Here is a 26,838-nt window from a genome sequence, read left to right on the forward strand (position 1 = left end):
CTGTTCAAACCAGGACTTAATATTGAAGGTGACATTAGCATGCTGTTCAAACCAGGACTTAATATTGAAGGTGACATTAGCATGCTGTTCAAACCAGAACTTAATATTGAAGGTGACATTAGCATGCTGTTCAAACCGGGACTTAAAAATGCACCTCCCCAAGGTAGACTTAAAGGGAAGATTTATTGTACATGGAATTTGGAAAAACTTTGTTAAACGACCGCATTTTTTCTCACCAGCTTTTTAATTTGAGCTTCTTTGTCATTAATTTTTTCTTCACTTTTCTTCAATTTTTCGTCACACTCTTGTATTCTTTGTTCAAGTTCACTTATCTAGGAGGAAGAGGAAGTGGCAAGAAGTGGCAATTAATCTACACCGGAATACAAAAGACATAACAATAACAAACTGACAGTTAAACTTTTCCAGGACAGGAAAACTACAGAGGATAACTAATTCAACAGGTTGTTTTTTTAAATTTGTTGTTTTTTATTTACAAATGACCACAACTTACAAAATGCTAAATCTTGTACACTGTTTAACTAGTTTGCGACCTGCAAATGTTGCATTGCCTTAGACCTGCCACAGAAATTAAAGGGAGAACACATCACTTGTATTGTGGATGATCAATAAGCTACCAAAAACCAAAATCGAGCAAGATGAGCCAAATGGCCTCCTCTCGTTTGTAAACTTTCTTATGTTCTAAGTGCACTGATGTCACTAAATACATTCTTATCTGAACCATGGACTATGTATTAATGCCAGTTATTAGTTGCCCATTTACAAGGTTTGTAAAGAGGAATTCCTGACTGTGGTGGTGTGATTGTAAAAGCTGTTTTACAGCAGCATGTTTTACCTGGTTCTCGCTTTGTTCTCTCAATGATCTTGCAGAGTCATCTTTACATTTCAGTAAAGTCTGTACTTCGGCTACTTTGCCGTTAAGTTTTGAAATCTAGTTTTTTAAAAAGATTGAAAAAAAGAAAAACATTTAGGGCAACCGTTTATAAGCAACAAACGAAAGCTATTCTTGCTTACCGTACCCCTCACCTCAATTTTCTAAAAACTTTGATGATATATGACAAGCGCAGTAAAACTCAGAACATTTATGTTAGCAACATCATACACTTTCAAAGAATATAAATACACCAAAACAGTGAAGCTACGTTCAATCACAACAAAAGTCATATCAAAGTTTTGAGGAAATTAAGGTGAGGGGTATGATAAGCAAGAATAGCTTTCACTAGAGTAACCAACCACAGACTAAACATAAATAAACTAGGTCACTACGAGCTAAATACTTTGGAGAAAGGAATGGGTTTCGCATGCAGAAGCAGTTCTCTACACAACTTCAAATGTAAGAATGACATAAAAGCAGTAAAAGTGCATCCACTAGATCCCCACTGAGAATGAAAATGCAGTCTACCAAAGAAAACAGTAAACATCACGGCTGAATGAATGTGCTGGGAACACAAACTCCCCGTCAGGTCCAGGTTCAAATTGCTTTCTTTTTGAATTTTTTAATTACTCAGTCAGCTATTTAGGGTTAGTCATGGTCATTTTGTAAAAGTACTGTGATTAACACTGCATGTAAAAAACAAGTTGTAAAGAAAAATATATTTAAATATGTTACGTTTAGATTTTTTTTTTTTTACTAGGCCTACTTTAAATCTATTTTTCTGATGTGCTTACCGACATTTTTCAAATACTATCCATACGTTTTAAAGTTATTATTATTAGACAGTCCGCTGCCACATTTGTAGCCGACTTTAAATTACTTTATGATTTCAACTTGAGTGCCTTTAAGTATGACGACACTGGCAATTTCTTACACTACTTGGTTTGATTAAATGAGCAGTACACAACAAAATATGAAAGCGGAACACAGAATTTCACAAAGAACGATGACAACTTGTTAATGAAAAGAAAAAACATTGTAGCCTACTTCAATAGGATCATTAGCCTGCTACATTATATTAACCAAAACAATAGAAAATAATGACGATCTGGTTCTCTTGCCTTATTCAATTAATATAATTTAATTAATAGAGAATAAAAACAATGACCTAGCCTAAGTTTAATTAATCGCTTTTGTAATCTACCAGCGGCTTCTGCTGCAGACACATCGCTGATAAGAATAATGCAGACTGTGGAACCCGGTATTCATATTGGAGTGTGTATTGTTGTTTTTTATCAATGTTGTCCTTCTGGACGTCCTCCGAATGCATTTTAATTTATGTATTTATTAATTTTTTTAATTACATAATGCAAAGCCATAACAAAACTGTGTAAAGGCTTATTTATTTATTTATTATTTGTCCTGCGGTTGCCTTTAAATGACTCTTTCTGCACGTACTACTGATTTGTATATGGTAGAATACGTGAATGTAAACATCTAACACAAGCACGTACAATACTCTTTCAAAAAAACCTGTTATGATCTTTAATGTACGGTTCTTAGGGTGGTATTATTGTCAATGCTTGCGCCCTGGCACCACTTTCTTTACAAATTAAGCACTTGAGCTGCGGTTTATTCCCATATTTCTCAATTCCTGCAAAATCTTTTGGTAGACTTTATTATTTCGGGCAATAAGACCTCGTGATCCATTCTCACAACAAATCCACACCCGTCCTCTGTGTGCCTGTGTGCACTGAATTTGCCGTCACATTCCACAGTGCAGCTCCTACTTTGTACAGTTGTGCGAACACACCCGAGCCGCGCTTGGTGGGCTTGGCTTGGCTTGGCTCGGTTCGGCTCGGGTGTGCAAGTGTGAAAAGGCTATATGTGAACTACAAGAATTTAGAAATGGAGTAACCCAGAGAAAAATCCCCCTCACTCATCCCAGTCATTCTTTCTTTACCTTTCTTTCTTTGATTTCCTCTTTGTGTGTCAGTCCAAACACACGTAGTTGTTACTTAGGACTGCTTTGCTTTTTATAGTGTGCTCAACTGTTAAAGTTCCTGATTGCACTACTAAATAAAGCTGGGTTCAGCGGGTCTAACACAGAGCTCAATTGCCTGTTTAGGATTCATCAGAATCGCTTTGCTCAATATGTTAATGATGGGGCAGGCGCTCTATAACAGGGCAAGGCAAGTCAAGTCAAGTCTTCAGAACACCATTTCAGTGCAGTATTTTTTTTTTCACGTCTTCACTCCATTTATGCGCCACAGAATTGGAGGCCAGCGCCGTTCGCTCTTGCTCTGTGATCAGAATACAGCCCTCAGAGTTTATAGACAGTAAGAGTTTAAGATGTTTGTGTTAATAAAAGATTTTTAAAACATACTTTGCATGTCTTTTCCTTGAGAAACTATATAAAACAGGTAGTAAATCAAAATGATTTAAAATCAATTATGTTGTTTTAAATCAAGTGGTTTAAATTAGTGACTTAAATTGACTTGATTTAAATCAGCCAACCCTGCAGGAAACAATGAGCCTCACTAGAAAATGCTGCCTATAAAATATGATACCAAACACTTTTTAAAAAGCATAAAAATCAATGTGTACTGGAAAATAAATGGATAGAAAAGTAAGTCATTTGTTAGGGTAAACTGAAAACACTGAACAGCTGTACACTGCAATGTTTACACAAAGAGTCAATTTACAATACTGTGTAAATACTGAATAAGTGGCAACTACTGTCCAATTGTAATATTTATACAGCTTGTCTGTATAGTCAGTGTGTTCACTGCCAAATTACAATCAGGAGCTGAACGAATGCATTTTACAAAGTAAACATTAAAAGGGTTTCTCTTGCTTATTTGTATTTATTTATTTGTTTGATTTTATTTTACACACATCCTTATCGTAACGGTTACTTGTATGAGTCTCACCTAAATGTTCTGCTAAAATAAATAACAAACACACCATTGATAACAAGTGGATACACCTGCTGTAGCACTGCACCGGAGGGATTTGCTTCTTGTTAAACTGTGTTTGATTTGTATGTTAAGCAGTCTTTGTACATACCTGTGTTTCTAATAAGCATACAGTTTCACTGTGGCTAGTGCAGGTCTGTAGCAGTTGCTGTCTGGCTTCTTCCACCATCTGTTCCAGGGATGACTTCTACTTTTCAAAAAACAAAACATACCACAAAACATGGGCCTGAATTCGATGGAGATGATGGCACTGCCATTCCTATACTTTATAATGGCTATGGTGCCAACACAAGTTTCATTGAAACCTATAAGGTACGAGACACTGGGGGTTATTTTCAAAGAAGATTCGCTCGAGGTTAGTGCTGTACGCCATTATTTCAGGCGCTAGAGGGTAGTGCTGTACGCCATTATTTCAGGCGCTAGAGGGTAGTGCTGTACACCACTATTTCAGGCGCTAGACGGTAGTGCTGTACGCCATTATTTCAGGCGCTAGAGGGTAGTGCTGTACGCCACTATTTCAGGCGCTAGAGGGTAGTGCTGTACGCCATTATTTCAGGCGCTAGAGGGTAGTGCTGTACGCCATTATTTCAGGCGCTAGAGGGTAGTGCTGTACGCCATTATTTCAGGCGCTAGAGGGTAGTGCTGTACGCCATTATTTCAGGAGCTAGAGGGTAGTGCTGTACGCCATTATTTCAGGCGCTAGAGGGTAGTGCTGTACGCCATTATTTCAGGCGCTAGAGGGTAGTTCTGTACGCCATTATTTCAGGAGCTAGAGGGTAGTGCTGTACGCCATTATTTCAGGCGCTAGAGGGTAGTGCTGTACGCCATTATTTCAGGAGCTAGAGGGTAGTGCTGTACGCCATTATTTCAGGCGCTAGAGGGTAGTGCTGTACGCCACTATTTCAGGAGCTAGAGGGTAGTGCTGTACGCCACTATTTCAGGCGCTAGAGGGTAGTGCTGTACGCCATTATTTCAGGAGCTAGAGGGTAGTGCTGTACGCCATTATTTCAGGCGCTAGAGGGTAGTGCTGTACGCCACTATTTCAGGAGCTAGAGGGTAGTGCTGTACGCCACTATTTCAGGCGCTAGAGGGCAGTGCTGTACGCCACTATTTCAGGCGCTAGAGGGTAGTGCTGTACGCCACTATTTCAGGAGCTAGAGGGTAGTGCTGTACGCCATTATTTCAGGAGCTAGAGGGTAGTGCTGTACGCCATTATTTCAGGCGCTAGAGGGTAGTGCTGTACGCCATTATTTCAGGAGCTAGAGGGTAGTGCTGTACGCCATTATTTCAGGAGCTAGAGGGTAGTGCTGTACGCCACTATTTCAGGCGCTAGAGGGTAGTGCTGTACGCCATTATTTCAGGAGCTAGAGGGTAGTGCTGTACGCCACTATTTCAGGAGCTAGAGGGTAGTGCTGTACGCCACTATTTCAGGAGCTAGAGGGTAGTGCTGTACGCCATTATTTCAGGCGCTAGAGGGTAGTGCTGTACGCCATTATTTCAGGAGCTAGAGGGTAGTGCTGTACGCCACTATTTCAGGCGCTAGAGGGTAGTGCTGTACGCCACTATTTCAGGAGCTAGAGGGTAGTGCTGTACGCCACTATTTCAGGCGCTAGAGGGTAGTGCTGTACGCCACTATTTCAGGAGCTAGAGGGTAGTGCTGTACGCCATTATTTCAGGCGCTAGAGGGTAGTGCTGTACGCCACTATTTCAGGAGCTAGAGGGTAGTGCTGTACGCCACTATTTCAGGCGCTAGAGGGTAGTGCTGTACGCCACTATTTCAGGCGCTAGAGGGTAGTGCTGTACGCCACTATTTCAGGAGCTAGAGGGTAGTGCTGTACGCCATTATTTCAGGAGCTAGAGGGTAGTGCTGTACGCCATTATTTCAGGAGCTAGAGGGTAGTGCTGTACGCCATTATTTCAGGAGCTAGAGGGTAGTGCTGTACGCCATTATTTCAGGAGCTAGAGGGTAGTGCTGTACGCCACTATTTCAGGCGCTAGAGGGTAGTGCTGTACGCCATTATTTCAGGAGCTAGAGGGTAGTGCTGTACGCCACTATTTCAGGCGCTAGAGGGTAGTGCTGTACGCCACTATTTCAGGCGCTAGAGGGTAGTGCTGTACGCCATTATTTCAGGCGCTAGAGGGTAGTGCTGTACGCCATTATTTCAGGCGCTAGAGGGTAGTGCTGTACGCCACTATTTCAGGAGCTAGAGGGTAGTGCTGTACGCCACTATTTCAGGCGCTAGAGGGTAGTGCTGTACGCCACTATTTCAGGCGCTAGAGGGTAGTGCTGTACGCCATTATTTCAGGCGCTAGAGGGTAGTGCTGTACGCCACTATTTCAGGCGCTAGAGGGTAGTGCTGTACGCCACTATTTCAGGAGCTAGAGGGTAGTGCTGTACGCCACTATTTCAGGAGCTAGAGGGTAGTGCTGTACGCCATTATTTCAGGAGCTAGAGGGTAGTGCTGTACGCCATTATTTCAGGCGCTAGAGGGTAGTGCTGTACGCCATTATTTCAGGAGCTAGAGGGTAGTGCTGTACGCCATTATTTCAGGAGCTAGAGGGTAGTGCTGTACGCCATTATTTCAGGCGCTAGAGGGTAGTGCTGTACGCCATTATTTCAGGAGCTAGAGGGTAGTGCTGTACGCCACTATTTCAGGCGCTAGAGGGTAGTGCTGTACGCCATTATTTCAGGAGCTAGAGGGTAGTGCTGTACGCCACTATTTCAGGCACTAGAGGGTAGTGCTGTACACCACTATTTCAGGCGCTAGAGGGTAGTGCTGTACGCCATTATTTCAGGCGCTAGAGGGTAGTGCTGTACGCCATTATTTCAGGAGCTAGAGGGTAGTGCTGTACGCCATTATTTCAGGCGCTAGAGGGTAGTGCTGTACGCCACTATTTCAGGAGCTAGAGGGTAGTGCTGTACGCCACTATTTCAGGCGCTAGAGGGTAGTGCTGTACGCCATTATTTCAGGAGCTAGAGGGTAGTGCTGTAAGCCATTATTTCAGGAGCTAGAGGGTAGTGCTGTACGCCACTATTTCAGGCGCTAGAGGGTAGTGCTGTACGCCATTATTTCAGGAGCTAGAGGGTAGTGCTGTACGCCATTATTTCAGGCGCTAGAGGGTAGTGCTGTACGCCACTATTTCAGGCGCTAGAGGGTAGTGCTGTAAGCCATTATTTCAGGAGCTAGAGGGTAGTGCTGTACGCCACTATTTCAGGCGCTAGAGGGTAGTGCTGTACGCCATTATTTCAGGAGCTAGAGGGTAGTGCTGTACGCCATTATTTCAGGCGCTAGAGGGTAGTGCTGTACGCCATTATTTCAGGCGCTAGAGGGTAGTGCTGTACGCCACTATTTCAGGCGCTAGAGGGTAGTGCTGTACGCCACTATTTCAGGAGCTAGAGGGTAGTGCTGTACGCCACTATTTCAGGAGCTAGAGGGTAGTGCTGTACGCCATTATTTCAGGAGCTAGAGGGTAGTGCTGTACGCCACTATTTCAGGCGCTAGAGGGTAGTGCTGTACGCCACTATTTCAGGAGCTAGAGGGTAGTGCTGTACGCCACTATTTCAGGAGCTAGAGGGTAGTGCTGTACGCCACTATTTCAGGAGCTAGAGGGTAGTGCTGTACGCCACTATTTCAGGCGCTAGAGGGTAGTGCTGTACGCCACTATTTCAGGAGCTAGAGGGTAGTGCTGTACGCCATTATTTCAGGAGCTAGAGGGTAGTGCTGTACGCCACTATTTCAGGAGCTAGAGGGTAGTGCTGTACGCCATTATTTCAGGAGCTAGAGGGTAGTGCTGTACGCCATTATTTCAGGCGCTAGAGGGTAGTGCTGTACGCCATTATTTCAGGAGCTAGAGGGTAGTGCTGTACGCCATTATTTCAGGAGCTAGAGGGTAGTGCTGTACGCCACTATTTCAGGTGCTAGAGGGTAGTGCTGTACGCCACTATTTCAGGTGCTAGAGGGTAGTGCTGTACGCCATTATTTCAGGTGCTAGATGATAGTGCTGTACGCCATTATTTCAGGCGCTAGAGGGTAGAGCTGTACAACATTATTTCAGGCGCTAGAGGGTTGTGCTGTACGCCATTATTTTTTAAAGCTGGTTCGTTTGTTATTCTTTTCTTTTTGGCGGAATATATAATGATCTAAGAACCTGTGTGTAACTTACAGTTCCACCGGTTTGCTTTCTCCCTGCCTCAGAAGGGGCAATATGTGTATCTGCCAGTATAAAAAGAGCAACAGCACTTCAGACCACAGGCACAACTATCCCTCACCCTTTTCAGCCACCCTTTAAGACCCCCTCAAATTCAGGATATCCCATTTTCATGAGAACAAACAATGCGCAGAGGAAACTGTAACCTACATATTTTCTGGTTACGCACAATGAGGGCATTTGTATTTTACGACGTTTTTAAAAAGAGGCTACCATTTGCTTTTGCACACATGCAGGATTATAACTTCTGGATTCTTATGAGGAAAAAGTTAAGTGCAAAACAATGGTAAATGTATTATTCTTATATAGTAGAACCCCAGAGTTACACACCAAACTTAGGAACTGACCGGTCTACCAAACCCCCACTTTCAACCGGAAGCATGCACTTACTCAACTATGCATGCAATGCAACCACATAGGCACTTCTACATAAGCAGCGTGCTGGTCACAGAGAAAGCAAAATTACTGTACCAACTAATGTATCCAGAAAGGTGAGGCAGATTTCAAAGAAAGTACAGGCAATTGTACTAGTAACATTTTAGTATTAAATAAAGCACAGTTTTTTTTGTCAAGCTGCACGAATGCATTTTGTTTAAAAACATGCAATATGTTAGCCCAAGTTTTCATGGACGTTTAAATTTGTGTTTTTGCTACAGTTACAATTTCAACGATCATAGCCATAAATGTACCCTTTTTTCCATTATAGTACTGTCTTAAAGGCTTTAGAACCATACCAATAGGAGTATTGTATTACTGTGCTGTATCCTTGTATTATTCGCCAGATTGAGGGCGTAGATAGCAGGTGTCCACATTTAATAAAACCATTGGAAAGTTACAGACATTTCAGGCTTACGACTAAGCTCCATTCCAAGGTGTTTCATAACTCTGAGGTTCTGCTGTAATTCCAGTCACTGCTTTAACTGTTCCACCTTGTAGAAGGTTTTTTGTGCTACGTTTACAACATGCTTACCATAAAACATTTAGAGCAAACGAATAGCATACTGTTACGATTCACTTACATTCTGCAATCTATAAATGTTAACAGGCTGAACAGCTGTATTTTATTTACAGTAGTCGTTGGCAAGGACAATTGCTTTGTTGCAGGACTTGTCTGTTAAGAACATAAGAATGTTTACAAACGACAGGAGGCCATTCAGCCCATCTTGCTCGTTTGGTTGTTAGTAGCTTATTGATCCCAGAATCTCATCAAGCAGCTTCTTGAAGGATCCCAGGGTGTCAGCTTTAACAACATTACTGGGGAGTTGGTTCCAGATTCCCACGACTGCCTCCTGTGTAAAAAACTGCCTCCATGTTGACTGATATTCGAGTCGTACAAGACGTATTCTACACCATGGATCTGGATCACCATAGACCCAGATTTGCCAATGCCGTCCTAAAACTCTGCCACTGCGACACTTTTCCGCAACGTCATTTTTTCGTCAATGTATGTTCACTCTAATTTAAATAAAAGGTGAGTGATATGTGTAGCATTTTACCGCTCCCTGCTAGCAGTGCTACGCCGCTCATGTGTGTCCTGTGCTTAACACTTCTGCCTCTGTTATGCTAAAGTTATTTAAAACTGGATAGGAACAGGTCGATGTATGGGACATGTTGTCCGTATCCTCCTTTGTAAAAACTTGTGAAAAGTAATCATTTAATATATTTACTATTTTTTCTCTGTCTATGATTTTGCCATTTCTATCTCTCCTCTTTGAATGTTCTCTTGCTGTTATAATATTGGAAAAACTTTTTGGAATTGGTTTCAGCCCCCTTAGCAATGTTCATTTCTATCTCTCTCTTGGCCTTTCTAACTTCCTTTCTAAGTTCCAAGTGCCCTTTCTGTGTACTTTGTTTTTGGTCCATTTTAAACGCTCTGTAAAGTGCCTTTAATCACTGAATTTTTTTTTTTTAATTGATCTATTAACCATTTTTGCAATTTGTTTTAGATTTAGATTTTTCTTCTTTTTGGGATGTAACTATTTTGTGCCTATAGTACTACATTTTTGAAAAACATCCATCCTTTTTTCTGTGGATGTTTTCTCTATTTTACTCCAATCTACTTCTGTTAGTCTCTGTTTGATACCTTCATAGTTTGCTTTTCTAAAATTGCAAACCTTAGCTTTAGTCGTTACTTTTGGGGTTTTAAAAGCACTTCAGAACGAGACCATGTTGTGGTCTGAGTTTGCCAATGGTTCTCTGACCTCTGTTTTAGTTATTCTGTCTTCGTTATCTGAAAATACTAAATCAAGGCATGCCTTCCCCCTCTAGTCAATTATTTTCTTTTTTATATTTGTAATTAATTTAGAACAATTTGTAGATTTTATTTTTCACTTTGAATTATGGACTTTTTTTTGTGTTGATCAGTGGCAAAAACTCCTAATTAAATCGATTTTGATTCCATGTTGTAACACAACAAAATGTGGAAAAATCCAAGGGGGGTGAATACTTTTGAGAGCCACTGTATATGTAAGTTTGTAGAATGTTGAAAAATTTTGGAAATGCACATTAATTGTATCATTGCTATGCTTTTATACTTTTCTACCAATGTAAAATATCAGTAACTAGCAATTAAGACTTGGACATTTCAATGTTTTTTTTACTACAGTTTACATAGGTAAGTTTTAAACCTATTAACACTAGAACCGTCATGTGGGTCAGTTTGACCCATTTTGGATTTAAAATGTTAATTACTCTTCTGTTGTAAATCGTTATGTGTATGTCTGTTTTTGACTTTTCCTAAATATATGAATTAAATATGAAAACAGTGTTTAATAGCAAGAATCGCAAAAATGACAAAGTTAGAACCTAGCAACACCATGTGGGTCAGTTTGACACATGCGTTACCATACATGTTTGTTTTTTTTTTTTGTTTTTTTTTTTTATATACCGTAAGATATTCTATTTATAAATGCAGCAAACAAGACACACTCCCTCCTCCTCTAGCACACGTTTTTTGTTTATTATTTAAAGCCTCTGTTTGTACACTGACTTATGAGACAGATTGCTATGATTGTAGATTTGTACAATTGCACCAAGATGAAAACTCAATGAAAGCCTATACTTTATTTCTCAATGTACCTGTTCCAGAAATGCAATGGGAATATATCAGAAGGAAATATTTAATCTTGAAGTAGTCATTTTGATTGGAATACGGCAAGCTGCACTCAGATGCATACAGCAAACCGGAACGACAGGGAGGATAACAACTTGTACCTAATATGAAAGATATGTTATATATATTTTTTTATATTACTTTTAGAAAAAAATATTTTGGTTTTAAAGGTTTTTATGTACCAATTTATACGTGTTTACACAATAGTGTTCAATGGAACTGCGTCTGTGTTTACAACAGAGCTCCTGGATGCAGGCACAGTCAGCTGGAAGACGCATACGCTCCTCCTTAGAGTACAATGCAGCCCTCATATCAGAAGTAGGGTTATATTTTATTTTTCTGTAGTATCAGAAACAATGATTTTGGCTTTATAGTTTTGTGTGTACATATACCTGTTTACACCTGTACACGGGTTTATGCACATACCTGTTTCTTTTGAAATGTATATTTTATTATATTTTTTCACTGTTTGTAGTCATGCTGTATATGCGCTCCTTTAAAAAATAAAGCCTTTTATGTTTAACTTTCCATTTAAAAACAGTGCTTCTGCAATGCAAATGTTAGATATGATGTTCATGAATAAACTTTTCAGTTGGTATGCCTTTCATTTTCACAAAAAAGCAGTTTAAAAATGTGTGTGTCATAATTCTGCATTCAAATGATTTTGCCATTATACTTACACTCACAATATATACATATCCATTAAGTGAAAAAATAAGTGATAAAAGAAACAATTGGGGCAACCTTGGCCCTGGTCAGTTTTACAGCTGTGTCTATTTGCTTTGTGCTGGGCAAGGTTGCCCCAAAGGTTTCTTGAAACTTGGCTTGTGCTTTTGATATCTCCACTTTAAATGGCTGGGCACTTTTGATACCCTGGCGTTTTTTCACATCTCCAATGTGTTTTTTTTTTCAGATCTTAACTAATACATGAATATATCCATTCATTCATTCATTTATTTATTTAATTGACTGTGTGATATTTTCTATTTTCTTTTATATTGTCTTTATTTAGGTACTCAAAGATCATATTTTTATCATACCACTTCCTACCGCAAGGGGAAGAAAATCTAGAAATCAGTTTGCTATCAGGCTGACTATAAAAGGCTCTTTCATTGTGTCAAGGTTTCATTGAGTTATGTAGAAGAGTTCATTACCTCTTTAAGAAGCTCTTGCAAGTGCTCATCCTCTGAAAGATTGCCATCAATCCTTCTCTCTAGCGAATTAATTTTGACTTGTAGATGTGCAATCTGCTTATCTTTCTCTTCCACCGCATTAGCCATCTGTAAGTGAAAGCAGAAGTCTGTGGTTCTATCAATAACTTCAGCTGAAGAATGTCCTTACAACACAATGGATAAGCAGTTCTCTAGATTTACGCAACGTTCTGATGTGTGACTTACTGAAGTACTGCATGAAAAGGTGCCCCTCGTGTATCAAACTCAAAGCACTTCAAAATGTACTTTTTGTGGTCATTTAAAAAAATAAAAATTTAATTTAGAAATCTCGAATGAGAAGGACAAAGCTTCAATTCAAGGTCAATTACAAAGCTACATTGTTCAAGTCCCGACAGAAGCTTACCTTTTGTTTATGCTGTTTGTGTTGTAATTTTAAAGACTCGTGCTCCGACTGTAGGGAGCTTAAAGTCTTCTCAAACATTGCAGCTGCACTTTGAGCCTAAAACAAATAAAAGGAAAGTGTTACCATGCAATGCTAGACTAGACATTTGTATAAGCAAGCCATGACAGAGCGTAGTGCATTAACTGCATCACCTGGTATCCAAGCCATGGCAGAGTGTAGTGCATTAACTGCATAACCTGGTATCCAAGCCATGGCAGAGTGTAGTGCATTAACTGCATAACCTGGTATCCAAGCCATGGCAGAGTGTAGTGCATTAACTACATCACCTGGTATCCAAGCCATGGCAGAGCGTAGTGCATTAACTGCATCACCTGGTATCCAAGCCATGGCAGAGTGTAGTGCATTAACTGCATCACCTGGTATCCAAGCCATGGCAGAGCGTAGTGCATTAACTGCATCACCTGGTATCCAAGCCATGGCAGAGCGTAGTGCATTAACTACATCACCTGGTATCCAAGCCATGGCAGAGTGTAGTGCATTAACTGCATCACCTGGTATCCAAGCCATGGCAGAGTGTAGTGCATTAACTACATCACCTGGTATCCAAGCCATGGCAGAGTGTAGTGCATTAACTACATCACCTGGTATCCAAGCCATGGCAGAGTGTAGTGCATTAACTGCATCACCTGGTATCCAAGCCATGGCAGAGTGTAGTGCATTAACTACATCACCTGGTATCCAAGCCATGGCAGAGTGTAGTGCATTAACTGCATCACCTGGTATCCAAGCCATGGCAGAGTGTAGTGCATTAACTACATCACCTGGTATCCAAGCCATGGCAGAGTGTAGTGCATTAACTGCATCACCTGGTATCCAAGCCATGGCAGAGTGTAGTGCATTAACTACATCACCTGGTATCCAAGCCATGGCAGAGTGTAGTGCATTAACTGCATCACCTGGTATCCAAGCCATGGCAGAGTGTAGTGCATTAACTGCATCACCTGGTATCCAAGCCATGGCAGAGTGTAGTGAATTAACTACATCACCTGGTATCCAAGCCATGGCAGAGTGTAGTGCATTAACTGCATAACCTGGTATCCAAGCCATGGCAGAGCGTAGTGCATTAACTGCATCACCTGGTATCCAAGCCATGAACTGCTTAGACTAAGAACTTGCCGGATATCATTTATTGAGGGGTAGTTATTGAATTGACATTACCTTCTGAAAATCTTCTGAGACTTGCTGAACGACAGTCTGTAGCTCCTGGCCTCTCTTTTCCAGTTGGGTTATCTTTTTCTCTGCTTCCATGTGTGTAGCAAGCAATTCCTCCCTTCAGGACAAAAACAAGTATGTCAGTCACATGCACTCTGTCAGTACAATAAACGGGTTTTGTATTTTTTTTTTAATTTCCCCTTCGAGCAGTAACCTGGCAAAGTTTAACCTAAAGTAAAAAAGTGACCCTGACCAGAAAAATCACTCTGAGCTCAGACTATACCGTCGTGTGTAGCACCTCGTTCCACTCGTAATGAACAGGGTTTTTGAGAAAAAAATACCAAAAGAGAACCGAACTCACTTTTGGCAAGTTGCCAGATGAGGGGTAAGTGACAAGTTTTATTTGAACTTCAGCCCAACCCTTTACCCTGTAGGGGTGCGGGTCCTAAAACGTTAGTATTGCAGTAAGAAACTTAGGGACTGTCAATTACTCATCGCCTGGCAACTTGCCAAAAGCGAGTTTAGTTTTCTGGTTTTTTTTTTTACTAACATGAAGTATTGGAAAAGAGCTCATAAATAAGGAACATTAAGTTGTTTTTAAATGTGGATCTGATGCAATGCTCATAACCCTGCTCAGCAAACGTGCACTATTTATTCTTCCTTAAATACCTTAGTGGCTGAAATTCATAATGACAAATGTTAATTACCATCTTCATAGAGAAGTGCGACTCAATATATCTATTAGAGGTATTCTTCACATTTGGCTCTATTTAAATCGGATAATTACAAACATTTAAAAAGTTCCATTGAACATTGAAGTTGGTTGTACATTCCCCTAAACTTTAGTATTGCTGAAAAGTGTATGTGCTAGTGTTTTAAGTTAAAAAAATGAAGTCCTCTCTTCGTTTTCGTTTATTTGTAAACATGCTTCCAGCCTGCCCTGGAGGAACTACACTCTTCGGGTGTGAGAGAGCAATTCAGTCTCCACTTTGAGACTGCGGGCAGACTGTGCTCAGTTCCAATCATGCCAAAATCATGCTGACTTTGTCATCAAGCCTGGACAACTCTTGCGGTTTAAAAAGACATACAGCAGTCACGAAGAGAACACCCACGGAAGCAAGCAAAGTTTTCTCTAAGAAAGAGTTGACTACCGGACACAATATGCCAAGGACAATCACTATATGAAATCGATAAATACAAATGTATTCAATACAAATACAAACTCCTGCATTCCCCCCAGGATGTACTTCTCTGTCCGAAGCGCTCTGTTCCGATTCTCAAAGCACTGTTTGTTTTCTTCCATGCTTGCCAGTTTCTCACTTTTCTGCCGTAGTTCCTCTCTGGTCTGCTTCAAATCTAAAACATTCTTCTCCAGTGCCTTTTCCCTTTGCATCAAAAGGTCTTCTTTGCTTATCAGCTATAGAAACAAAACATGACTTGGGGTTAATGTTATGAATATCCTGATTTTGTTAATTGCAATTTCACCCTAGTATTTAGAAGTTAAGATAAACTGAATGTAATCTATTACATCAAAATTATTAACAATGACTAGTCACTACAAAAGTGGACTGTGTTTTTGTTTTGTTTTTTTGCTATTTATTAAAAATGAACAATTGATTAAAAATCACGTCAATAGCATGAACACACAGTAACTCTGAATACTGACATAAATTAGGTGACATAACGGGTCACTAATAACAGTTATAGGGATACAGGAATTAAATGAAACACACTTTACAAATAACATATTTAGCTTCTAAAAGGGAAAGGCTTTATAAGTTGTTGAGACAATCTCTGTATGAGTGTTCAGAAAACTGCTCATCAAATAACACAGTGTATGCTCGTCCCTTCTACATATTTGCGATTATCAAACATAACAGATGTAATCTATTACAACTCATGTTTTTAGCAATTTAGGTAGTTTCAGTATAAAATCACAGCAATTATAACAGTCAGCACTCGGATATCTGTTACCCAGATACACGTCAGTCACGTTTTACCAGCCTCCGGCGCTATAGATCTGGGGGCCTCGCTGTGGATCCGCAGCGTGTATAATGACGGACTGGCAGGAGCACGTTCGGAGGACGCGTGCTCCAGCCTCCGTTCCCCGAGTCGGCGAGGGGGTTGCGAGCGGTGAGCCGAGGATACACATAATAATTGGGCATACCAAATTAGGGAGAAAAACCGGGGTAAAAAATTGGTGATGACTAAATTTATTAAAAAAAAACAAAAAACAACAACAATACATCATGGCGTACGGCAACTTGCTCATCCAAAAAATAACTACAGCTTGTCATCGTCATACTTAAACACAATAAACAATAATAATAATAATAATAATAATAATAATAATAATAATAACAACAGTGATTAACAACAGCGTAATAATAATAATAATAATAATACTACATACAAGCAGGACTTTGTCCTGCCCCCTTTTCATGTTACAGGTCGTATCTGTGACTGCTGACAGTATTACAGTTTTGCTTGTTTGGTACCATAAGGAGGTACAGCTGTAGCTTTAGTAACAACCTGCAGAGTAGACTCCCATTTTTATTTAGTACCTCAACTAAATAAATCTATTAAAAAACTTTGAATGTGCCTTTTGATCTAAATCATCATTAACACCCTGATTCAAAGATGATCAATTGAACAGAAAGAGTTAATACTTCAATGGGGTTTTTCTCTGACTCTTGCACTGCCTTCAAATATAACTGGTAATCTGTTGTTATCCTCAGCTCCTTAACAAAGGCTGCATGTAATTGCTTTACATAGAATACATGGAGAAATGTTTATATTGTCCAGAATTGCCTTAAGAATTCTAGGAGTCAAAGCATGCTCGATGTAAATACAATTCTATAGTCGGTCACTGAAATGTCGTCTAAGTATCACTTAGAGAGGGGGTTCCCAAAGTGTGGCCCACGACGACACTGTCTGCAGCCCTCGTCAACAATGTCTACATTTTCTTGGAAAGAAAAGACTTGGACGATTACAAGTTTAATTTTTACTTAATGCCAGTGTTGTAGGAAATCAGCTGACCGGGAAATAAGTTGATGGCACAAGTGCAGTAATGCAAAAGCAGGCAAAAGTAAGGTGGGGCAACAGTTTGATTAAAGGTAGGTTCACTGCATGGCTTTTTATTTTTATCAGACAGTTTTATTTGCAAGACTGTGTATGTTGGTGTGTGCTCGTGCCACTGTGTTTTCATAAGAACTATAAAATGTGTGATCGACGACTCTTTATATGGGAAATTCTTTTAAACCCTTGTCTTTTTATGTTCCTTTAGCATCGTTGTCAATCAGATGTAGTTTCAGTGCGATCGCAGAGATTTATTTATATATTAAATGACTTTACATGTCAAAATGTTGTCAACCTTTAATCAAAATTAAAACGTTTCAGTAATCTAATGACATGCTGCATCTATAATATTAGTATGACAAGGTTGCATTTTCACATTTAAATATTAGTATAGCTGTAACTTACAGTTTAGACATGACAAAACATAGGCCTACCACTGCCAGTTAAAAAAACCAATAGCATATACAGTACAATGTTTCGTCTGCATGTCTTAAACATTAATATTTATTGTTACACATACAATTATGTTTATTTAAAAAAGGTCCTAGCGTTAGGGTTGTGGTTTTTAAATTAGGATATGGTGAAGAAAATCAACCACAAACAGCCAGACGAAAGGTTTTTTTTTTGTTTTGTTTTGTTTTTTTTTTTAAAGAAAGTAATTGTGTCGTGTACTCAGGTTGGGAATTTAAAAAAAAGAAATTAAAAATCTGATGTTGTTTGCACACAATACATTCATTTAGGGAAGGTAAACCAAGATTAGTGCTAATCTGGGTCTGTGAAACCAGACAACAAGGTATAAATACAAACATGATCAAATGTTATCCAAAAAAAAAACTAGTTTACATATAGGTTTTATCCAAGATAGAAATATCTATATCTATCTATATATGTATATCTAGATAGATATATATATATATATATATATAGATATATATATATATATATATATATATATATATATATATATATATATATAATATATCTATATATATATATATATATAAAACCATATATAAGCAATTTTAAACAAAAAGATGTATATCTTGGGTCTATATATAAAGCTATGATATAGGTCTTTGATTATAGGTGAATTTTATTATGCGTTCCACCAGCCAATGTCCCACCTGTTAAGTGGCCCTGCTTGACGATAACTTTGAGAACGCTCTGTATTTGTTAAGATGGAATAGATTATCTGGACAATGTTCCCAGTGTAACTGTATAAAGTGAATTACCCTATGTTTAACCTTCGCCAGCTCCTGCTGTTGGAAGCCCTCCAGCTCGTCAATCTCGTCTCTCTTCTGGAACAGATTCAAACTTTGCTCCATCATTTCGTCCAGTTTTAATGCGAGAGCATTCTTCTCCTAAAAAGGTTTGGATTGAGCAAAGAAAATCAACTTCAGCGTGGAACACAGTTAACAAAACTATACAAACAAAAGGCAGGCATCTAAGGGAAAGATCCCATGATGTCTAGACGGGAACCAAATTAAACAAGGGGTTAATGTCAAGGTTCTGATAAGCCTTCGACAGTGTTTTGTAAAATTACTGCCATAAAAGGCTATTTTATTCTTTAATGATAACCACAATTAAATTTGACCCAGAGGACAATATAATTCATTTGTTCACCAAATAACAATGTGTTATTCGATCTTAATCATCCAATAACCAAAAGTCACATGATCTTAATATAGCAGCCATAACAGGCAAAGCGTACTGTTTGATTTTGGCCATGGATAATATCGATCATACAAAGTCAGCATCTTACTTTGTCAAGTATTATCACTGCCATGAAAAAAGAAACCAATTGAATCAGTGATGTAAAATGGGAAGTCGGTGATAAATCTTGTGACAGTACCTGTTCAAGAATTGATAACTTTTCTTTCCATTCCTGAAAGCAGATATGGAAAAAATGGAGTTAAATGGAGAAAGTATGACAAGTGTCAAAATACAAAATACACAAAACAGTGCAAGTGTGTAGAGTGGCTCAACACACTTGTGGCAGGGCTGAAGCCCTGCTGCTGTAAATGGAGTGGGTGTGGGAATGTAAGGCTGGCAGGGATGGGGTTGCATCTGGTGTGGCAGGTGTGGCCATTTCCCCTATTAGGTCTTTGATGCTAACTGGGGAGTGGCCATGTGTATAAAAGCAAGGAGAAATGCTCTGTTTGAGAGAGGTGTTTAGAGAAGGAAAGCCACAGAAGGCACAGCTCCGCCTGGCTCTTGTAAATTTTGTGTTTGACTCTACTTTGGTCCTTGTGCCGTATTTGTTCCTTTACTGTTGTTTTGTGCCTGTGACAGGGAAGATCTGTGCTGGCTATCGGGCGCATGCCTGATCCTGTGGGGGGTGGGGGTCTCGTACATATTGTTACGATATCACAGCAAAAGGAATACACTTTTTTTTTGGTGCATACGTATAGCTATTATGTACTATATATCACTATTTTTTTTTAATAAAGTAGCCGGCACAAATCTAGTCTCAGGCGGTGGATTGCCCGATCGGCTTATTTTGACACCCTGCATTCATTGTCACTATTTTTGCTTTAAAAATAATTGGTTATTTTTTAGCAGTCATTTAACACTTTAGCCTGTCCAAGTGCTTAACACAGAAAACCCGCCCCTTCAACTCTCTGAATGGTTAAATGTTGTGTCAAGAAGTAGCACAGCTTTCAAGATTTTTTTTTTCAGCCAACAACATGCAACTGATCTAGTCTGCTAGAAGTGTAATCTATTAATCGATCCTTATTGTTAAAGGCACAGTAGCATCTGCAAGCAGGCGGATCAGCTGGACGGCAACAGCGGCCTCAAATTACAGCAAACCAAACATTTAAGAATGACCCAAGAAGGGTTTACACCACTGCTCTAAAGAGTGTGAGAGATTTCAATCCAGAGATCCCATCTCATTGCAATTTTAACAGATACCTGGGTTTACACCACTGCTCTAAAGAGTGTGAGAGATTTCAATCCAGAGATCCCATCTCATTGCAATTTTAACAGATACCAGGGTTTACACCACTGCTCTAAAGAGTGTGAGAGATTTCAATCCAGAGATCCCATCTCATTGCAATTTTAACAGATACCAGGGTTTACACCACTGCTCTAAAGAGTGTGAGAGATTTCAATCCAGAGATCCCATCTCATTGCAATTTTAACAGATACCAGGGTTTACACCACTGCTCTAAAGAGTGTGAGAGATTTCAATCCAGAGATCCCATCTCATTGCAATTTTAACAGATACCTGGGTTTACACCACTGCTCTAAAGAGTGTGAGAGATTTCAATCCAGAGATCCCATCTCATTGCAATTTTAACAGATACCTGGGTTTACACCACTGCTCTAAAGAGTGTGAGAGATTTCAATCCAGAGATCCCATCTCATTGCAATTTTAACAGATACCAGGGTTTACACCACTGCTCTAAAGAGTGGGAGAGATTTCAATCCAGAGATCCCATCTCATTGCAATTTTAACAGATACCTGGGTTTACACCACTGCTCTAAAGAGTGTGAGAGATTTCAATCTGCAGATCCCATCTCATTGCAAGCTTGCAGTTATTACCTGATCCTTTGTTTCTAACGCCCGTTCCATTCCCTCAGACATCTTTACTCGGCTGGCCTGGTATGCTTCATTCTGTTCTTGCAGTTTCCTCATTGAAGCTGGTTATTCAAAACAAGAACACTTAGAGTGTGTCAATGGTTGTGCTCATCAAACAAATACACATTAGAGGGTGTAGTCCCTGAGGTCAACAAATTCATTTCTCCAATTCAAATTCATTGCCCTTTTCAATGCCCCCTTGTTGTGCCGGTGAACTTGTCATTTCTAATATGTTTCTTCACATGTATATAAAATGCATGTGTATTATATATGTGTATTACATGGATGAGTTACATGTAAATGCATGTGTATAGGGATACCCTGTACATAGTCTAGTGTATAAAACTATTTAAAAATCCTTTGAAAGGAACACTGCTGGTAGCATTGATGGGGCTCCAATATATCAGACCAACATGGAAGAGGGCTGGTGGAGAGATGCTCATTCACAACAAATCAAAGTTAAAGGATACATAAGGACCTTTTTATTTTATTGGGTTACATGTTCTCATGTTTTGCTACAACTGTTTACATAAGGTTTGTGTATTGTTTTTAAGGTTTATTTTTACATTTTGGCCACTTTTTTAAACTTTTAAATTGCATTCCCTGTCTCAAGATGGCTTCCCATGTAACTGCAGGGACCTCTCAGAACTACATTTCCCCATCATCCTCCTGCTCACTGGTAAATTCATCTCAGTGGACTCGTTAAGTAAGTCAGCGGCTCAGTAAAAGAATCAACTTAACAACTTGCTCAGTTCTGCTCCTGCTCAGTCGTTCAGAGCGCTCCTGAGCATTTCTCATGAGTGATCAGAGCGCTCCTGAGCGTTTCTCATGAGTGATCAGAGCGCTCCTGAGCGTTTCTCATGAGTGATCAGAGCGCTCCTGAGCGTTTCTCATGAGTGATCAGAGCGCTCCTGAGCGTTTCTCATGAGTGATCAGAGCGCTCCTGAGCGTTTCTCATGAGTGATCAGAGCGCTCCTGAGCGTTTCTCATGAGTGATCAGAGGTCTCCTGAGCGTTTCTCATGAGTGATCAGAGGTCTCCTGAGCGTTTCTCATGAGTGATCAGAGGTCTCCTGAGCATTTCTCATGAGTGATCAGAGCGCTCCTGAGCATTTCTCATGAGTGATCAGAGCGCTCCTGAGCATTTCTCATGAGTGATCAGAGGTCTCCTGAGCATTTCTCATGAGTGATCAGAGGTCTCCCGAGCATTTCTCATGAGTGATCAGAGGTCTCCTGAGCATTTCTCATGAGTGATCAGAGGTCTCCTGAGCATTTTTCATGAGTGATCAGAGCACTCCTGAGCATTTTTCATGAGTGATCAGAGCGCTACTGAGCATTTCTCATCAGTGATCAGAGCGCTCCTGAGCATTTCTCATGAGTGATCAGAGCGCTCCTGAGCATTTCTCATCAGTGATCAGGGCGCTCCTGAGCATTTCTCATCAGTGATCAGAGCGCTCCTGAGCATTTCTCATGAGTGATCAGAGCGCTCCTGAGCATTTCTCATGAGTGATCAGAGCGCTCCTGAGCATTTCTCATGAGTGATCAGAGCGCTCCTGAGCATTTCTCATGAGTGATCAGAGCGCTCCTGAGCATTTCTCATGAGTGATCAGAGCGCTCCTGAGCATTTCTCATCAGTGATCAGAGCGCTCCTGAGCATTTCTCATCAGTGATCAGAGCGCTCCTGAGCATTTCTCATCAGTGATCAGAGCGCTCCTGAGCATTTCTCATCAGTGATCAGAGCGCTCCTGAGCATTTCTCATCAGTGATCAGAGTGAGCGAACGGAATGGCCACCTGCAGGAAACAAGTGGAGATGACAGGCAGGACTGACAAACACGTTTGTCAAGAACGATGAACTGGCTTCGACTTATGAAGTTATGTGTTAATTGGCTAAATAAGATGGTGAAAATTGTTGTTTTTGAATTTGTATCATTTAATTTAATTTTAAAAAATGTAGAGCTGTTTTACGGTTATTAATGTATTATTATTAGGCTTGTAGTATTAATATTATTAATAATTTTCATTATTAATTGTCGTTATTGTCGGTATTAAACACAACCAGATATGAGGTTCAGTCCAAACAGAGCGCCGAACTCAGCGAGGTACAGCAGGGAACAGTAACTTCACACAGGGCCATTTCATCTACCATCACCTCAGAAACACACACAAGCAAAGGATTATTATTCTCCATTTTTAAATGTTGCTCAGTGCTCTCGTTGAGCAGAGCGTGAAGTCATTTAAATGAGCTCAGTGTGCTTTCTGAGCGCTCTCACTCTGAGCGGCTCACTTACTTAACGCGCCCAATTACATATGTGAGCAGGGAGATGATGGGAAATGTAGTTCTGCGAGGTCCATGCAGGTACATGTTGAGGGACTACCTCTCTGTATAGTGTTGAACAAGTTTAATCATTTGCAGTGTGGTAAAGGTACAGTCAATCAGAGGGAGTAGTACTTTACAAGGGTGCAGTCAGCACTCCAGATAAGCTCCACACCAGTGATTTACGCACTGAAATAAATAAAGAGTTGTGCATGATATTTACACTGAATGTGTAAAGATACGCACAGCTGCTGTATAAGTACAGGTTCACTGGCTCCAGGGTCTCAATGGTCAGATGTGAATATAATGCATGCGGAAGCTAGAGAAATGACAGGATAGCTTGTAGCCTGCTTGGGAATTACCAGCAACACGTTTTTAAATAAAATCAAATAAAAAGTATGGCTGAATCACTCACTTGCAATGCATGTTTGTGACTGCGTGTTTGTCACCCTCAACCTAACCTACCAATCTGTCAATCAAATTTTTCTAAGTTACATTATATAATAAATACAATATTCTGTGTTTGGAGAGACAGGATGCTTTATATTGCTATAGCAAGGCGATCAATAAGGAGTACGTTATTACTGTTTATTTGCATTAGTGCAGTATCGTTACAGTTTTAAAAAAAATTTAGGAAGCGTGTCTACTGACTTGGAAAGTAACAGTCCAGTACTAAAGGAAGGAGACTCAGTTAATGTTCTGAGGCTAACTTCGAGACAGCAACTTCTCAGGCGATAATATTATTAAGGCAGGACTAAAGGAGGACAAAATAAGACCACATTTTTGTACAGTAGTTCAAGGCTTTAGTTAATGCACAGCCCATAAGTTAGCATTAAAGTATGTACTGTTTATTATAGTACTAGTGACTTCAAGGTAGTGCTGCATTTTACACACACACAAAATAAAGTATACGCACATCGTGTTTAAATTGAAGAGTAAATGACTCAATGACTCAAATACTTATCTGGAGCACTGGGTGCACTATTATATATGACAGGGACTTCTGTTTTCTGGTCAAATCTAGTAGATAGCAGAGGTGGCAAGTTACAAAGTTGTGGGGGGAGGGAGACTATGAGACAGGACAACACCGTAGCCTTAATGTACACTTAAGACACTCTTACTAGTCCTCAATTACATATATTATGTAAATCACCAGGTGCCAAATGTTTGTGCAATCAAACTCCTGTTAAAGATAATAATATTATCTCCCTTAGAGCTCCTTTTATAACCCTACAGACTCAGGTGAGACTTATTCATGCTGTGCAAAGTAAAATCTCTTGAGAATAGATTAAGCAGGGCCAGTACGTACAATCTTGATGTTTTTCTAATGCAATTTCAAGCTTCTCTTTCGTCTTCTGCAAGATTCGGAGCTGTTCAGCATAATCTTGGGGATGTATTCCAGAAGTAAGAAAAAGAAAAGAGAAAGAAAAAAGGGACAACAAAGGACAAACATGAGTGGAAAATGGCAATGATTTTCTTACATGCGAAAACCATCACAGTTAAGGGCATGCCAGGGTGAGTGCCATCCCTTAACGTGGCAATGGGTTAAAACACATGGGGTCAATCTGGGACCAATTACAGAAAATATGGCATGGAGGTGTTACTAGCTACTTGCCTTACAGACAAGCATTGGAAATCACCGAACGGTCTAATGCTGAATTCAGATAAAACAGGGTCATGCTAGTGAACTCACAGAACCAACTAAAAGGAAATGTGGGATTACATGAGCTCGATCCTTGCAGCCTCTCATCAAAACTTAAACTAGAAATTAAGAGCTGGGGCTCATCTTTGATCCTGTTTTCTCATTTGAGACTCATATTAGGGAAGTTACCGAAGTATCTTTTTACCATTTAAGAAATAAAGCCAAACTTAGACCAATTATTTCCCTATCTGATGCTGAGAGACTAATTCATGCCTTTGTTTCACCTAGATTGATCATTGTAATGCACTTTTTTCTGGTATAGAATTCTGACTAAAACAGGAAAAGTGAACATATTACCCATTTTGGCCTCTTTACACTGGCTCCCTGTGCAGTATAGAATTAATTTTAAGATATCGCTGTTAACTTACAAGACCCTGAATGGATTAGCACCTAGTTATTTGCAGGAGTTACTGACCCCGTATCTTCCAAACCGCACTCTGAGATCACAGGATGCGGGGCTGCTGGTTATTCCGAGAGTCAACAAAAGCAACACGGGAGGAGGGAGGGCTTTTTCTTGTAGAGATCCTGAATTATGGAATGCTCTGCCTTCGTTTGTCAGGGAAGCTGGGACCGTTACAGTTTTCAAGTCAAAACTAAAAAAGCACTTTTATAAAACTGCTTTCTTATCTTCGTGGGTTTTAACGTAAAAAATGGCTGCTTTTGTATTATTCTGTGTATACTGCTATTTAAGTGGTCTGACTGTGGCAGTTGTATGTGTGACATGCTATACACATGTATTGTGGTCTGTTCTTTTTATACTTTTCTATAAAAAATGCTCTATAAATGCAAACAATAAATAAATAACAGGAACAAACACTAAGCAGTACAGCAGGCCTATGAGACATTTCCATTATTCCAATGAAAGGTAAAGTAAAATAAAAAATGTATACACTAAAAACACTGAGTTTTATTATTATTTTTAATTTCAGTATTAAATTCCACTGCAAATGCTGCACTGGAATTTAATAAATCAATATGCACAATTCACAAGAAAAAAACAGAAATGTCAAGAGTTTTAATAGTATTGTAAAATTTACAAGTATGTAGTGAAGTGACTATTTAAATGAATACACTCTGAACTCGACTGGTCCATTCTCAAATGTAGATATTAGAATAGCTCTATAACAGGGGCTCTGGAAGCGTATCTGGTAAAGGCACTCGAGTGGAGTGCAGGACGTGCCCTATAGTCTGGAGTTCTAGCTGGTTCCAGACCAGGCTATTCTATCGCCAACCGTAGATGGGAGCTACCAGTTGGCAGCACACAATTGGCCAAGCATCGCCCAGGGGAGGTGGGGGGGGACGTTTTAAGTCGGCCACGGTGTCCTCGAATGACCGCGCACCAGCGACCCCTGTAGTCTGTCCGGGCACCTGCAGGCTTGCCTGTAAGCTGCCCAGAGCTGCGTTGTCCTCCGACGCTGTGGCTCTGAGGTGGCTGCACGGTGAGTCTGCAAAGTGAAAAGAAGCGGTCGGCTGACAGCACACACTTCGAAGACAGCGTGTGTTCATCTTCGCTGCTCCCGAGTCAGTGCAGGGTGAGGGGGGGGTAGCAGTGAGTGGAGCCTAAAAATAATTGGATATGCCAAATTGGGAGAAAATAGTAAAATAACTGGCGATTACTAAATAAAAAAAAAAGAAAAGCTCTATACATTTAGAAGATTCATTGCTTATTTAGTAGGAAACACAAAGAGAATCTGAATAGCTGAAGGGCTTCCTTAAATGCGATGAGGGATTTATTTCACATTCCTGCTTTCACCATAGTTCTACTTGAATAATAAACCAATTCAACTTAAAATAAGGAAATAAAATATGTCAAATAAGTGTTAGAGGTTCACATAACTTGTATGCATGCGCACCAATTCTTTTAATGGACACTTGAAACAACCAATGATAGCAGGGATCTCGATTTTGCTGTCCAATCAGAGAAGAGGGATGTAGTTACGGGGAGTGGCGTTGTGTAAGTTCACTAACGCTTCGCTTCTCAGACTGAGCGTGGATGAGAGGAGGAGTGGATGCTTGAGAGCCGTTACATTTAAACATGAGTTTAAAAAAATGCATTTACTTCAGCATTTTACTTAAAATATTTTGGTTTCCTTCAGTTATATCCTTCGATAAATACCGCTATGCCATCAAGCTAATGTGCTCAACAACACTAATAAAGTGGAGAAGTGTTTTGTTTTTGAGGGC

The 26,838-nt window shown here is 39.9% G+C and overlaps 1 protein-coding gene across 1 annotated transcript in view; it reads right to left on the minus strand.

Moving 5' to 3' along the window:
• Window positions 1-26,838, minus strand: part of LOC121303628 (golgin subfamily A member 1-like) — a 45,985-nt gene that overhangs the window by 11,263 nt on the left and 7,884 nt on the right. The window contains exons 4-14 of the mRNA XM_041234430.1: window positions 24,262-24,336; window positions 20,604-20,701; window positions 18,909-18,941; window positions 18,289-18,417; window positions 15,226-15,395; window positions 13,985-14,096; window positions 12,767-12,862; window positions 12,346-12,471; window positions 3,962-4,057; window positions 854-949; window positions 237-332 (exon numbers count right to left, since the gene is read on the minus strand). Coding sequence (XP_041090364.1) covers window positions 237-332; window positions 854-949; window positions 3,962-4,057; window positions 12,346-12,471; window positions 12,767-12,862; window positions 13,985-14,096; window positions 15,226-15,395; window positions 18,289-18,417; window positions 18,909-18,941; window positions 20,604-20,701; window positions 24,262-24,336 — 1,127 coding nt within the window. The remainder of the gene's footprint in view (window positions 1-236; window positions 333-853; window positions 950-3,961; window positions 4,058-12,345; window positions 12,472-12,766; window positions 12,863-13,984; window positions 14,097-15,225; window positions 15,396-18,288; window positions 18,418-18,908; window positions 18,942-20,603; window positions 20,702-24,261; window positions 24,337-26,838) is intronic.

The sequence above is a fragment of the Polyodon spathula genome, chromosome 34 (assembly GCF_017654505.1).
Source record: "Polyodon spathula isolate WHYD16114869_AA chromosome 34, ASM1765450v1, whole genome shotgun sequence".
Taxonomy (NCBI): Eukaryota; Metazoa; Chordata; class Actinopteri; order Acipenseriformes; family Polyodontidae; genus Polyodon; species Polyodon spathula.